The sequence below is a fragment of the Hyperolius riggenbachi genome, chromosome 10, assembly GCF_040937935.1.
Source record: "Hyperolius riggenbachi isolate aHypRig1 chromosome 10, aHypRig1.pri, whole genome shotgun sequence".
NCBI lineage: Eukaryota > Metazoa > Chordata > Amphibia > Anura > Hyperoliidae > Hyperolius > Hyperolius riggenbachi.
This window is the reverse complement of record NC_090655.1, coordinates 293,427,912-293,443,903: the sequence shown is the minus strand read 5'-3', so window position 1 is coordinate 293,443,903 and position 15,992 is coordinate 293,427,912. Positions and strand designations below refer to the sequence as shown.

The window sequence follows — 15,992 nt, the reverse complement described above, 5'->3', positions numbered from 1 at the left end:
CAGTCACCAGTGACCTCCTCCACCACACAGGAAGCACTATGCAGCCATCATTCCAGTCACCAGTGACCTCCTCCACCACACAGGAAGCCCTCTGCAGCCATCATTCCAGTCACCAGTGACCTCCTCCACCACACAGGAAGCACTCTGCAGCCATCATTCCAGTCACCAGTGACCTCCTCCACCACACAGGGAGCATTCTGCAGCCATCATTCCAGTCACCAGTGACCTCCTCCTCCACACAGGAAGCCCTCTGCAGCCATCATTCCAGTCACCAGTGACCTCCTCCACCACACAGGGAGCCCTCTGCAGTAGAGATGGGCCGAACGGTTCGCCGGCGAACGGTTCCCGTGAACGTTGGTGGTTCGCGTTCGCCTTCGGGAGGCGAACGTTTCCGGAAGTTCGGTTCGCCCCACAATGCACTATGAGGGTCAACTTTGACCCTCTACATCACAGTCAGCAGGCCCAGTGTAGCCAATTAGGCTACACTAGCCTCTGGAGCCACTCCCCCCCCTACTAAAAGGCAGGCAGCGGCGACCATTACGGTCACTCGTGTGCCTGCATTAGTTAGAGTAGGGCGAGCTGCTGCACACTCTCTCATAGGGAAAGATTAGTTAGGCTTAGCTTGTCCCTGGCTGCATACCTGTTCTGTGACCCCACCACTGCATACCTGTTCTGTGAACCCACCCATCACTGCATACCTGTTCAGTGATCCTGCCACTGCATACCTGTTCTGTGAACCCACCCACCACTGCATACCTGTTCAGTGATCCTGCCACTGCATACCTGTTCTGTGAACCCACCCACCACTGCATACCTGTTCAGTGATCCTGCCACTGCATACCTGTTCTGTGATCCTGCCACTGCATACCTGTTCTGTGAACCCACCACTGCATACCTGTTCAGTGATCCTGCCACTGCATACCTGTTCAGTGATCCTGCCACTGCATACCTGTTCTGTGATCCTGCCACTGCATACCTGTTCAGTGATCCTGCCACTGCATACCTGTTCAGTGATCCTGCCACTGCATACCTGTTCTGTGATCCTGCCACTGCATACCTGTTCAGTGATCCTGCCACTGCATACCTGTTCAGTGATCCTGCCACTGCATACCTGTTCTGTGAACCCCCCACTGCATACCTGTTCAGTGATCCTGCCACTGCATACCTGTTCAGTGATCCTGCCACTGCATACCTGTTCAGTGATCCTGCCACTGCATACCTGTTCTGTGATCCTGCCACTGCATACCTGTTCTGTTCAGTGGACCCGCCACTGTATACCTGCACTCTCGCCATGGTGCGCACCAGTCCAGCACGGCCGTCACTACACAAACAGCTGTTTGCGGTGCGTTACACGGTGAGTTTGGTGTGTCAGTGTGAAGCAGTACCTTAATTACACTACCTGATTGATGTATACACATGCAAGATGTTTTAAAGCACTTTAGGCCTGTCATTTAGCATTCAATGTGATTTCTGCCCTTAAAACGCTGCTTTGCGTCAAATCCAGATTTTTCCTGGGGACTTTTGGCGTGTATCCCACTCCGCCATGCCCCCCTCCAGGTGTTAGACCCCTTGAAACATCTTTTCCATCACTTTTGTGGCCAGCATAATAATTTTTTTTTTCAAAGTTCGCATCCCCATTGAAGTCTATTGCGGTTCGCGAACGTTAACGCAAACCGAACATTACGCGAAAGTTCGCGAACCCGGTTCGCGAACGTAAAATCGAAGGTTCGGCCCATCTCTACTCTGCAGCCATCATTCCAGTCACCAGTGACCTCCTCCACCACACAGGGAGCCCTCTGCAGCCATCATTCCAGTCACCAGTGACCTCCTCCTCCACACAGGAAGCCCTCTGCAGCCATCATTCCAGTCACCAGTGACCTCCTCCACCACACAGGGAGCCCTCTGCAGCCATCATTCCAGTCACCAGTGACCTCCTCCACCACACAGGAAGCACTATGCAGCCATCATTCCAATCACCAGTGACCTCTTCCACCACACAGGAAGCACTATGCAGCCAGCCTGCGGAGCTCTGGGGCAGCTTAAAAATACTGCATCTGCGCATGTGCGGCAGCTTAATCCTTAGGGCAGCGTGATCAGACACAACAGAGGCTGCAGCAGGAATAACAGGCGGGGGACCCCTCCTCCTCCCAGACACGTCAGCCAGGAATGACTACACCCCACTTCCTGCTGGGGGAGGGGAGCAGCTGAAAGGGACATACACACACTAAGCAGGACACTGCAGAGAAGAGGCCACAGGGGTCAGGACAAGGCTCTACTCACTGACCTTCTCATACATGTAACTTGTGTGTCCCCTGATTGGTAATAATAACCTCACAGCACATTTACAGGCAGAATCACCCCTCCAGGTAAGTCATTGCAGTGTTACTTTTCTTACCTTCACTATTTATAGTTTTGTTCTTCAGGAGCTTCAATGTAACATAGATCAGGTGACAGCAGAGGAGACAGGTGACAATGTAACATAGATCAGGTGACAGCAGAGGAGACAGGTGACAAGGCTTTGTGACTCATGCCTAAAAAAGAGAACCTCTCTCCTCTATTTATGCCATTAGCTGTACATCTAACATACCATTAGATGTAAGCTCGCAAGGGCAGGGCTCTCTCCCCTTTTGTGTCTTGGGATTCATTATACATTTTATTCATCATGCTCCTCCTTTTGTATCACTTCTGTATTTTGTCACCAATTACGTATTTTGTGTAATGGCGTATTCCATTTGTCTGTATCAATTATGTACCCCATGTTCATTTCTTACTTTGTACAGCTCCACAGAGTATCTTGGTGCTTTATAAATGTATAATAATAATAATACCAGTTGTCTGGCTGTCCTGCTGATCCTCTGCCTCTGATACTTTTAGCCATAGCCCCTGAACAAGCATGCAGCAGATCAGGTGTTTCTGACGTTAGCTGCATGCTTGTCAGATCTGTCAGTGTCAGACGGAGCAGGACGGAAATTGGTCACATCGTCGGTCGCGCATGCCGCAAGATGTCAGGCCGAAGTTGGTTGGTCAGGTGTGCGGCGGCGGATTTTGGAACGAGTGAGGAAATGACGGAACCCCCACCACAATTTATAAGTGTGCCCAGTGTGTGCATTTATACACGACCTGTCTGGTGTCAGCCTCCAGGGGTGGGGTGTAACCCCAGGAAGTATGCTGACATGGAGGCATGCAGAAACTCTGAGGAGGTCATAGGACACCTGTCACTCTGTCAGGCTTTTATATCACTGCTGTGACTTGTTTGCCAGTTTTCTAGTGGTCCCCCTACATGTGTATTGCCCCCTTCAGGCATCGTTGTGTCCCAGAGAGTCCCTCAGTATAGGGAGCTAGAGATACCATTAATATTAGGTAGCCGGAGTATTCATAGCTAGATGGGCCCCAAAGGCTAAGTAGCAAGAAGGGCCCCCAAAATAGGTAGTCATATTGACGCTAGTCTGCTTTACGGGACCCAGCAGGAAACCGCATAGGGAAACCTCGCTAACGTGATTGGGTGGCTGTCACCCTCTCAAATTTAAGTTGCAGATAGGTTGTAGTAAACTCCGCCCACACTATTCAGCCAATCACAACGCTTTGTGCTGTAGAGGGAGCTGTGATTGGAGAAATGTTCCCTGCTGGGTCCCCTAAACTAGACTGGCACTGCCAAATTATTCCCCAATAAAGTTAGTCTTCACAAGTGTGTGTGTGTGTGTGTGTGTGTAGCCAGATAGGTCTCCCAGTATATGTGTCCCAATATAGGTTTGCCAGATTAACCCACACTAAATGTAAGTAGCCTTCAAGATGCAGAGATCAGGACCTGCTCAGTAAGGAGACCGTGGGCAAAGCTCCCTAACCATGTAGGGTGATCTACTGAGCACACTCTTAGGAACTCCCTACCATACCCAGTAAAGACAGCCCCAGACTAAAAAGCCACCTGCTTAGCCTGGCACTTTCAGGACTCCTAGAATTCTTCCTCTGTTCCACGACTTACCAATCAACCAATTATTGGTCTGAGCCATGCTCACCCGCTTTGAGTCCTATGGGAGAAAAGCGCTTTACAAATGTTGTTTGTTATTTTGATAACTACAGTATAGGGTAGGGGTGTAAAGGATTAAAATGTAATAAAAATGTACCTGTTTTATAATCCAGTTGTTGGTGATCAGTGGAGGTCTCAGGGAGGGAGGTTCTGAAGGAGCAGGATCTTTCCATTGTGGCCATTCTTAGCAGATGAGACATTGCCACCGGATGACCTTATCCATTGTATCTCTGATGGGAAGAAGCCAATGTGAACTCAGGAGCCACTGGTGTTGGGTGGTCCCACAGTGGGAGAGGGTAGAGTCTGCACAAAGATGATGGCCGGTGAGTCACAGCCAGGGGGTGGGGCCAGGTAACTAGGGGCGTGGCTGGTAGGACAGGCAGAGAAGATGGAGACTGCAGAAAGATGATGGCCGGTGGGTCACAGCTAGGGGGTGGAGCCAGGTCACAAGGGGCGTGGCTGGTAGGACCGGCAGAGAAGATGGAGGCTGCACAAAGATGATGGCCGGTGTTGTGTCTGATTACGCTGCCTGTGGATTTGCGCTGCCCCGCATGCGCAGTAGGAGACTGTGCGGCCACATTTCCTACAGAATGCTGCTGCTGGAGGTAAAATACTACATATCTCCGCTCACACACCTCTTACACTCCCCAAATTTTCAGGGTAGGGAGGGGACCCCCCGAACGACCTCTATGCCAAATTGCAGCCCCCGAGACCAGCTGGTTCCCGAGATAGATTTCTCTAATCTATCTCCAGAACCAGCGGGTTTCGGGGGCTGCAATTTGGCATAGAGGTCGTTCGGGGGGTCCCCTCCCTACCCTGAGAATTTGGGGAGTGTAGGAGGTGTGTGAGCGGAGATATTTAGTATTTTACCTCCAGCTGTATCATTAACTTCACACTAAGCATGCGTGCTACTCAGTGTGGAAGGGAGCTTCCGGGCAGCGCAATCAGACATTACACCGGTGGGTCACAGCTAGGGGGTGGAGCCAGGTCACAAGGGGCGTGGCTGGTAGGACAGGCAGAGGAGATGGAGGCTGCATAAAGATGATGGCTGGTGGGGCACAGCTAGGGGGTGGAGCCAGGTCACAAGGGGCGTGGCTGGTAGGACAGGCAGAGGAGATGAAGGCTGCACAAAGATGATGGCTGGTTGTCACAGCTAGGGGGTGGAGCCAGGTAACAAGGGGCGTGGCTGGTAGGACAGGCAGAGGAGCTGGAGGCTGCACAAAGATGATGGCTGGTGAGTCACAACTAGGGGGTGGAGCCAGTGGCGTAGCTAAGGAGCTTTGGGCCCCGATGCAAGTTTTACAATGGGGCCCCCCCAAGCACTCTATACATAACAATTGATACGGCGCACCAAAACCTGCCAATGGCAACTACAGTGTCAAAGGTGCAAGAAGGGGATGGGGATCAGTTTATTAATGATTACTACTATTCAAAGTATCTATAGAAGTGATTATTATGATCACAGGACCAATAGAGAGCTAATACTGTAGTTGAGGGTGGGCCCTTCGGGGCCCCTCTGGCCAAAGGGCCCCGATGCGGTCGCTACCGCTGCACCCCCTATTGCTACGCCCCTGGGTGGAGCCAGGTAACAAGGGGCGTGGCTGGTAGGACCGGCAGAGAAGATGGAGGCTGCAGCTGGAGAGGGGTTGGGTGGACTCTGCTGCTTTGGTCCTGGTATTGGCACTGCCCCAGCTGGGAGGTTTGTTGCTACGGCTCTTGGAGGGTTTGGGGTTAGTAGGTGATGGACAGGTGGGCTCAGGTATGGTCAGGATATGGAGCTGCAGTCCCCCTGCCTAGTTCATCAGGTGCCAGAGCCGTAAGTAATGATAATTTATAGCTAATTAGCTGCAGGCCTCTGCTCCTATCTCCCTCTGTCTCCAGCTGTTCTCTCCTCACATCTCATCCATCTATCGCTGCCGGCACCGCTGTACCCTCCCAGGAATGTGTGCATGGAGAGGAGGAGAGAAGCACCAGATGATGAGCAAGGCACACTGGGAGAGAGGACTGTGGTACTGAATGTGCAGGAGATCACAGCTTATGGGAGATTATCACCCCTAGCAAATTATGTGCTTCTCTGTGCTCTGTGTATTACTGCTAATATCTCACTGCTATAATCTGTTATCCTTTACAGGACTGAGATCTGAGCTCAGAGAGCAAGAGAGGAGTGATCAGCAGTCTATGGAGGAGGGTGACATGATGAGGACAAGTAAAGAGGAAGAAGAAGATACGTATGTGAGGAGTGATCAGCAGTCTGTGGAGGAGGGTGACATGATGAGGACAAGTAAAGAGGAAGAAGAAGAGACGTATGTGAGGAGTGATCAGCAGTCTATGGAGGAGGGTGACATGATGCGGACAAGTAAAGAGGAAGAAGAAGAGACATATGTGAGGAGTGATCAGCAGTCTATGGAGGAAGGTGACATGATGCGGACAAGTAAAGAGGAAGAAGAGACGTATGTGAGGAGTGATCAGCAGTCTGTGGAGGAGGGTGACATGATGAGGACAAGTAAAGAGGAAGAAGAAGAGACGTATGTGAGGAGTGATCAGCAGTCTATGGAGGAGGGTGACATGATGAGGACAATTAAACAGGAAGAAGAAGAGACATATGTGAGAAGTGATCAGCAGTCTATGGAGGAGGGTGACATGATGCGGACAAGTAAAGAGGAAGAAGAAGAGACATATGTGAGGAGTGATCAGCAGTCTATGGAGGAAGGTGACATGATGCGGACAAGTAAAGAGGAAGAAGAGACGTATGTGAGGAGTGATCAGCAGTCTATGGAGGAAGGTGACATGATGCGGACATGTAAAGAGGAAGAAAAAGAGACATATGTGAGGAGTGATCAGCAGTCTATGGAGGAAGGTGACATGATGCGGACAAGTAAAGAGGAAGAAGAGACGTATGTGAGGAGTGATCAGCAGTCTATGGAGGAGGGTGACATGATGAGGACATGTAAAGAGGAAGAAGAAGAGACGTATGTGAGGAGTGATCAGCAGTCTATGGAGGAGGGTGACATGATGAGGACATGTAAAGAGGAGGAAGAAGAGACGTATGTGAGGAGTGATCAGCAGTCTATGGAGGAGGGTGACATGATGAGGACAAGTAAAGAGGAAGAAGAAGAGACATATGTGAGGAGTGATCAGCAGTCTATGGAGGAGGGTGACATGATGAGGACAATTAAACAGGAAGAAGAAGAGACATATGTGAGGAGTGATCAGCAGTCTATGGAGGAAGGTGACATAATGAGGACATGTAAAGAGGAAGAAGAAGAAGAGACGTATGTAAGGAGTGATCAGCAGTCTATGGAGAAGAGTGACATGATGAGGACAAGTAAAGAGGAAGAAGAGGAGACGTATGTGAGGAGTGATCAGCAGTTTATAGAGGAGGGTGATATGATGAGGACAAGTAAAGAGGAAGAAGAAGAGACGTATGTGAGGAGTGATCAGCAGTCTATGGAGGAGGGTGACATAATGAGGACATGTAAAGAGGAAGAAGAAGAAGAGACGTATGTAAGGAGTGATCAGCAGTCTATGGAGAAGAGTGACATGATGAGGACAAGTAAAGAGGAAGAAGAGGAGACGTATGTGAGGAGTGATCAGCAGTTTATAGAGGAGGGTGATATGATGAGGACAAGTAAAGAGGAAGAAGAAGAGACGTATGTGAGGAGTGATCAGCAGTCTATGGAGGAAGGTGACATGATGAGGACAAGTAAAGAGGAAGAAGAGGAGACGTATGTGAGGAGTGATCAGCAGTTTATAGAGGAGGGTGATATGATGAGGACAAGTAAAGAGGAAGAAGAAGAGACGTATGTGAGGAGTGATCAGCAGTCTATGGAGGAGGGTGTCATGATGGTGAAAATTAAAGAGGAAGAAGAAGAGACGTATGTGAGGAGTGATCAGCAGTCTATGGAGGAGGGTGTCATGATGGTGAAAATTAAAGAGGAAGAAGAAGAGACATATGTGAGGAGTGATCAGCAGTCTATGGAGGAGGGTGACATGATGAGGACAAGTAAAGAGGAAGAAGAAGAGACATATGTGAGGAGTGATCAGCAGTCTATGGAGGAAGGTGACATGATGAGGACATGTAAAGAGGAGGACAATGCTACAGAGGACATAACAGGTGAGTATTCAACTTTAAATTTGAATTTTAAATTGTTATGACTGCATCACTGCTCACAGACTGATACTCATGTTAGATCTTTTTCACCTAAAGCTATCATTATTTGTTGTATTTGGTGACAGCTCACAAACAATAACAGTACAGACACACTGATGGCTTTGGAGTATGTTCTGGGTGACTGAGAAATATCCGGCTACATCTTACAGTAGAAATACAATGCTGATCAGGCGATGACTTCCCAAATCTGAGAATCACCCACTAAATAGTATTTATAACTTCCCTATGAGCTCTGGCAAATCTCATACTGGCCACATTATAGGACAACTGTAGTGAGAGGGATATGAAGACTGCCATATGTATTTACTTTTAAACAATACCAGTTACCTGGCAGCCTGCTGATCTATTTGGCTGCAGTAGTGTCTGGATAACACCAGGAACAAACATGCACCTAATCCAGTCAGATCTGACAACAATGTCAGAAACACCTGATCTGCTGCATGCTTGTTCAGGGTGTATGGCTAAAAGTATTCTAGGCAGGTGATCAGCAGGTTAGCCAGGGAACTGGTATTGTTTAAAATGGAATAAATATGGCAGCCTCCATATCCCTTTCATTACAGTTGTCCTTTAATGGTTGCTAGATGCAAAGAAGGGGGAGGGGGCATTGTCCCAGAGCGGTGGGTGACATTTTTGGTGGCACTCTATCAGGGAAAGCCTCAGCAGATTGCTCTTCAAGGATTCTCTCCATTTCCTTGTATACATCTTCCCCTATATTGGACCATGGCTCGGGACACTGGGTATATGGATGGCCCATTCTAAGACAGAGGCTGCACCTGATCTGCATGCAAGCTTTCACCACATGTCACAAGCCGTGGCACCGCAAGCACTTCAGCTCATTACACAAAATTGTAATGATCTGCTCTGCTGTCTGCACAGGCAGACAGCTTTTTGACCATTTTTTAGGTCTGAGTACTGCAGGTCCCTGGAAAAGAGACCTGTCTTCATTCTGCAAGTTTCAGAGTTGCTGTTCTGGTGAGGAATTTGCATCCGCTTGTCATGCAAATTGCTTAGCTGCTTCCTTTGATGGCTTGCAGTATAAATACCATTTCCTCCCAGTATTCCTTGCTGGTCATGAAGGTTTGTTCCTGCTAACTTAACTGGAATTTCAGCCCCTCTGCTGATTGTTGGCGAAGATTATAGTGTAGTTCATTATTGGGGAGTGCATCTTGCATTCTCTATAGTGCAGTCAGGCTTTGTATTATTTGTACTGTTTATTCCTGTGCTGTTTTGTCCTGTTCCTGCGATTGTACTGTCGCCTGCGGCGGCTGTCAGTAAATCGTTTGGTCTCGTTCCTAGATCGCATTCGCCCTGGTGGTAGAGGCGGTGGATCTCCTTTGTCTGTCTTGGAGTATAACCTTAGCTGCGGTTGCTACTGGTTACTCCTTTAGTCTGTCTTGTCCAGCACGAACGCTTGCTGTTGTCTGGTGGGAGGCAACCGATTAGCAAGCGTTCGCGTTATTTGTCTGTCGTCTTTGTTAGGTTCATTTGTTAGTCAGGATTGGCGTGTTTTGTCTCTGTTGCGCTTCTCGTGCGGCGACCACATTTAGGTAGTTCGTTTGTTATTTTCTTTGACGTTCAGATTGTGGTTCTTTGATGTGCCTTTCCTTCTCAGTCACGCTCTGTCTCATTCAGTCTTGTGTCTCTATCAGCAATCGCCATTCTGGCGATTGCTTTCTCACTTTGGTTTTCGCTGTAGTATGTCAACCGTCGCCGGGTGGCCACTGGATTGGTGGACATACATACATTCTGTCTCTGTGCTCACTCTCTCTTTGGGGGCTATCTTGCCCTGTATTGTTTCACCTCGTACAATTTCCATCTGGCATCTGTGACAGTGCAAAGGGTTCATTCCTCTGCACTCCACAGCTCCATCTGCCGGTGGGAATTCCTCTCTACAGGTGCATTGCACCAAAGCTGGGTTCCCTTATTCAAACGCTTGTGGAGGATTTCCGCAGTGTCAGCGCACATCTTGTGCGCTGACCATGGAGATAATTCCCCAATCGTTACAGAAATACTATAATGGCTCTTAGAGCCACACCTATGACATACTGTACAGGAGGCGGTCCCTGATAATCAGCGCCACCCTGTCCCTTCACATACAGACAGAATATCTTCAGAAATAGATTGCCCGGCACTGCAGAGTTGTAGGAAAGCTTTATTGTGCCGGCTTACATCTGTGCGGATTGCTGCCAGCATGACTCATGTTACAGACACACACCCGCTAGGTCACATGGCTGTTGGGCGGCGACCCGTCTGATGATTGCTTCTCTGTAATGACGTCTTCAGAGGCAGTGGGGCGGTGTGGTAGTAGTGAGGAGCTCATGAGTCATAACGAGTAGCTAACTACTCCAATGTGTGTTTCTAACGAGACGAAATAGGATCAGGGGCGCGGCTGGGAGAGCGGGGGTTAATTTCCCAGCTGCCCGCCACTTCTGTGCATATCACACCGCCTCGCACGTGTCCAATGAGACGCCTTCCACGACTCAGTACCGCACCCTTCCTCCTTCCGGCTTGATGGTGGAAGTGCGCCGTGGTGAGGCTTGCGACACAGTTACGTAGTTATTTCGGTTGAGAAAAGACACAACAGCAGCCTGCACCCTCACATATCCCTGCTTACCCAGAGGAAGGCACAACACCAGCCTACACCCTCACATATCCCTGCTGATCCAGAGGAAGGCACAGCACCAGCCTGCTCCCTCACATATCCCTGCTGATCCAGAGGAAGGTACAACACCAGCCTGCACCTTCACATATCTCTGCTGATCCAGGGGAAGGCACAACACCAGCCTGCTCCCTCACATATCCCTGCTGATCCAGAGGAAGGCACTACACCAGCCTGCACCCTCACATATCTCTGCTGATCCAGGGGAAGGCACAACACCAGCCTGCTCCCTCACATATCCCTGCTGATCCAGAGGAAGGCACTACACCAGCCTGCACCCTCACATATCCCTGCTGATCCAGAGGAAGGTACAACACCAGCCTTCTCCCTCACATATCCCTGCTGATCCAGAGGAAGGCACAACACCAGCCTGCACCCTCACATATCCCTACTGACCCAGAGGAAGGTACAACACCAGCCTGCTCCCTCACATATCCCTGCTGATCCAGAGGAAGGCACAACACCAGCCTGCTCCCTCACATATCCTTGCTGATCCAGAGGAAGGCACAACACCAGCCTGCTCCCTCACATATCCCTACAGATCCAGAGGAAGGCACAACACCAGCCTGCTCCCTCACATATCCCTGCTGAGCCAGAGGAAGGCACAACACCAGCCTGCACCCTCACATATCCCTGCTGAGCCAGAGGAAGGCACAACACCAGCCTGCTCCCTCACATATCCCTGCTTACCCAGAGGAAGGCACAACACCAGCCTGCTCCCTCACATATCCCTGCTGATCCAGAGGAAGGTACACCAGCCTGCTCCCTCACATATCCCTGCTGATCCAGAGGAAGGCATAACACCAGCCTGCTCCCCCACATATCCCTGCTGATCCAGAGGAAGGCACAACACCAGCCTGCACCTTCACATATCCCTGCTGATCCAGAGGGAGGCACAGCACCAGCCTGCACCCTCACATATCCCTACTGGCCCAGAGGAAGGTACAACACCAGCCTGCTCCCTCACATATCCCTGCTGATCCAGAGGAAGGCACAACACCAGCCTGCTCCCTCACATATCCCTGCTGATCCAGAGGAAGGTACAACACCAGCCTGCTCCCTCACATATCCCTGCTGATCCAGAGGAAGGCACAACACCAGCCTGCTCCCTCACATATCCCTACTGATCCAGAGGAAGGCACAACACCAGCCTGCTCCCTCACATATCCCTACTGATCCAGAGGAAGGCACAACACCAGCCTGTTCCCTCACATATCCCTGCTGATCCAAAGGAAAGCACTACACCAGCCTGCACCCTCACATATCCCTGCTGATCCAGAGGAAGGTACAACACCAGCCTTCTCCCTCACATATCCCTGCTGAGCCAGAGGAAGGCACAACACCAGCCTGCACCCTCACACATCCCTGCTGATCCAGAGGAAGGCACAACACCAGCCTGCTCCCTCACATATCCCTACTGATCCAGAGGAAGGCACAACACCAGCCTGCTCCCTCACATTTCCCTGCTGATCCAGAGGAAGGCACAACACCAGCCTGCTCCCTCACATATCCCTGCTGAGCCAGAGGAAGGCACAACACCAGCTTGCTCCCTCACATATCCCTGCTGATCCAGAGGAAGGCACAACACTAGCCTGCTCCCTCACATATCCCTGCTGATCCAGAGGAAGGCACAACACCAGCCTGCTCCCTCACATATCCCTACTGATCCAGAGGAAGGCACAACACCAGCCTGCTCCCTCACATATCCCTGCTGAGCCAGAGGAAGGCACAACACCAGCCTGCACCCTCACATATCCCTGCTGAGCCAGAGGAAGGCACAACACCAGCCTGCTCCCTCACATATCCCTGCTTACCCAGAGGAAGGCACAACACCAGCCTGCACCTTCACATATCCCTGCTGATCCAGAGGGAGGCACAGCACCAGCCTGCACCCTCACATATCCCTGCTGATCCAGAGGAAGGCACAACACTAGCCTGCATCCTCACATATCCCTGCTGAACCAGAGGAAGGCACAACACCAGCCTGCACCCTCACATATTCCTGCTGACCCAGAGGAAGACACAACACCAGCCTGCACCCTCACATATCCCTGCTGATCCAGATGAAGGTACAACACCAGCCTGCTCCCACACATATCCCTGCTGATCCAGAGGAAGGTACAACACCAGCCTGCTCCCTCACATATCCCTGCTGATCCAGAGGAAGACACAACACCAGCCTGCACCCTCACATATCTCTGCTGATCCAGGGGAAGGCACAACACCAGCCTGCTCCCTCACATATCCCTGCTGATCCAGAGGAAGGCACTACACCAGCCTGCACCCTCACATATCCCTGCTGATCCAGAGGAAGGTACAACACCAGCCTTCTCCCTCACATATCCCTGCTGATCCAGAGGAAGGCACAACACCAGCCTGCACCCTCACATATCCCTGCTGACCCAGAGGAAGGTACAACACCAGCCTGCTCCCTCACATATCCCTGCTGATCCAGAGGAAGGCACAACACCAACCTGCTCCCTCACATATCCCTGCTGATCCACAGGAAGGCACAACACCAGCCTGCTCCCTCACATATCCCTACTGATCCAGAGGAAGGCACAACACCAGCCTGCTCCCTCACATATCCCTGCTGAGCCAGAGGAAGGCACAACACCAGCCTGCACCCTCACACATCCCTGCTGATCCAGAGGAAGGCACAACACCAGCCTGCTCCCTCACATATCCCTACTGATCCAGAGGAAGGCACAACACCAGCCTGCTCCCTCACATATCCCTGCTGATCTAAAGGAAGGTACAACATCAGCCTGCTCCCTCACATATCCCTGCTGATCCAGTGGAAGGCACAACACCAGCCTGCTCCCTCACATATCCCTACTGATCCAGAGGAAGGTACAACACCAGCCTGCTCCCTCACATATCCCTGCTGATCCAGAGGAAGGTACAACACCAGCCTGCTCCCTCACATATCCCTGCTGATCCAGAGGAAGATACAGCACCAGCCTGCTCCCTCACATATCCCTGCTGATCCAGAGGAAGGTACAGCACCAGCCTGCACCCTCACATATCCCTGCTGATCCAGAGGAAGGCAGAACACCAGCCTGCACCCTCACATATCCCTGCTGATTCAGAGGAAGGTATAACACCAGCCTGCTCCCTCACATATCCCTGCTAATCCAGAGGAAGGCATAACACCAGCCTGCTCCCCCACATATCCCTGCTGATCCAGAGGAAGGCACAACACCAGCCTGCACCTTCACATATCCCTGCTGATCCAGAGGGAGGCACAGCACCAGCCTGCACCCTCACATATCCCTACTGGCCCAGAGGAAGGTACAACACCAGCCTGCTCCCTCACATATCCCTGCTGATCCAGAGGAAGGCACAACACCAGCCTGCTCCCTCACATATCCCTGCTGATCCAGAGGAAGGTACAACACCAGCCTGCTCCCTCACATATCCCTGCTGATCCAGAGGAAGGCACAACACCAGCCTGCTCCCTCACATATCCCTACTGATCCAGAGGAAGGCACAACACCAGCCTGCTCCCTCACATATCCCTACTGATCCAGAGGAAGGCACAACACCAGCCTGTTCCCTCACATATCCCTGCTGATCCAAAGGAAGGCACTACACCAGCCTGCACCCTCACATATCCCTGCTGATCCAGAGGAAGGTACAACACCAGCCTTCTCCCTCACATATCCCTGCTGAGCCAGAGGAAGGCACAACACCAGCCTGCACCCTCACACATCCCTGCTGATCCAGAGGAAGGCACAACACCAGCCTGCTCCCTCACATATCCCTACTGATCCAGAGGAAGGCACAACACCAGCCTGCTCCCTCACATTTCCCTGCTGATCCAGAGGAAGGCACAACACCAGCCTGCTCCCTCACATATCCCTGCTGAGCCAGAGGAAGGCACAACACCAGCTTGCTCCCTCACATATCCCTGCTGATCCAGAGGAAGGCACAACACTAGCCTGCTCCCTCACATATCCCTGCTGATCCAGAGGAAGGCACAACACCAGCCTGCTCCCTCACATATCCCTACTGATCCAGAGGAAGGCACAACACCAGCCTGCTCCCTCACATATCCCTGCTGAGCCAGAGGAAGGCACAACACCAGCCTGCACCCTCACATATCCCTGCTGAGCCAGAGGAAGGCACAACACCAGCCTGCTCCCTCACATATCCCTGCTTACCCAGAGGAAGGCACAACACCAGCCTGCACCTTCACATATCCCTGCTGATCCAGAGGGAGGCACAGCACCAGCCTGCACCCTCACATATCCCTGCTGATCCAGAGGAAGGCACAACACTAGCCTGCATCCTCACATATCCCTGCTGAACCAGAGGAAGGCACAACACCAGCCTGCACCCTCACATATTCCTGCTGACCCAGAGGAAGACACAACACCAGCCTGCACCCTCACATATCCCTGCTGATCCAGATGAAGGTACAACACCAGCCTGCTCCCACACATATCCCTGCTGATCCAGAGGAAGGTACAACACCAGCCTGCTCCCTCACATATCCCTGCTGATCCAGAGGAAGACACAACACCAGCCTGCACCCTCACATATCTCTGCTGATCCAGGGGAAGGCACAACACCAGCCTGCTCCCTCACATATCCCTGCTGATCCAGAGGAAGGCACTACACCAGCCTGCACCCTCACATATCCCTGCTGATCCAGAGGAAGGTACAACACCAGCCTTCTCCCTCACATATCCCTGCTGATCCAGAGGAAGGCACAACACCAGCCTGCACCCTCACATATCCCTGCTGACCCAGAGGAAGGTACAACACCAGCCTGCTCCCTCACATATCCCTGCTGATCCAGAGGAAGGCACAACACCAACCTGCTCCCTCACATATCCCTGCTGATCCACAGGAAGGCACAACACCAGCCTGCTCCCTCACATATCCCTACTGATCCAGAGGAAGGCACAACACCAGCCTGCTCCCTCACATATCCCTGCTGAGCCAGAGGAAGGCACAACACCAGCCTGCACCCTCACACATCCCTGCTGATCCAGAGGAAGGCACAACACCAGCCTGCTCCCTCACATATCCCTACTGATCCAGAGGAAGGCACAACACCAGCCTGCTCCCTCACATATCCCTGCTGATCTAAAGGAAGGTACAACATCAGCCTGCTCCCTCACATATCC

The 15,992-nt window shown here is 51.5% G+C and overlaps 1 protein-coding gene across 1 annotated transcript in view; it reads left to right on the top strand.

The window, feature by feature from the left end:
• Nucleotides 1–1,776: 1,776 nt before the first annotated feature.
• LOC137535605 (oocyte zinc finger protein XlCOF7.1-like) overlaps nucleotides 1,777–15,992 on the top strand; it is an 89,814-nt gene continuing 75,598 nt past the window's right edge. Inside the window, exons 1-2 of the mRNA XM_068257461.1 lie at nucleotides 1,777–2,366; nucleotides 6,156–8,138. Coding sequence (XP_068113562.1) covers nucleotides 6,203–8,138 — 1,936 coding nt within the window. The 5' untranslated portion in view covers nucleotides 1,777–2,366; nucleotides 6,156–6,202. The remainder of the gene's footprint in view (nucleotides 2,367–6,155; nucleotides 8,139–15,992) is intronic.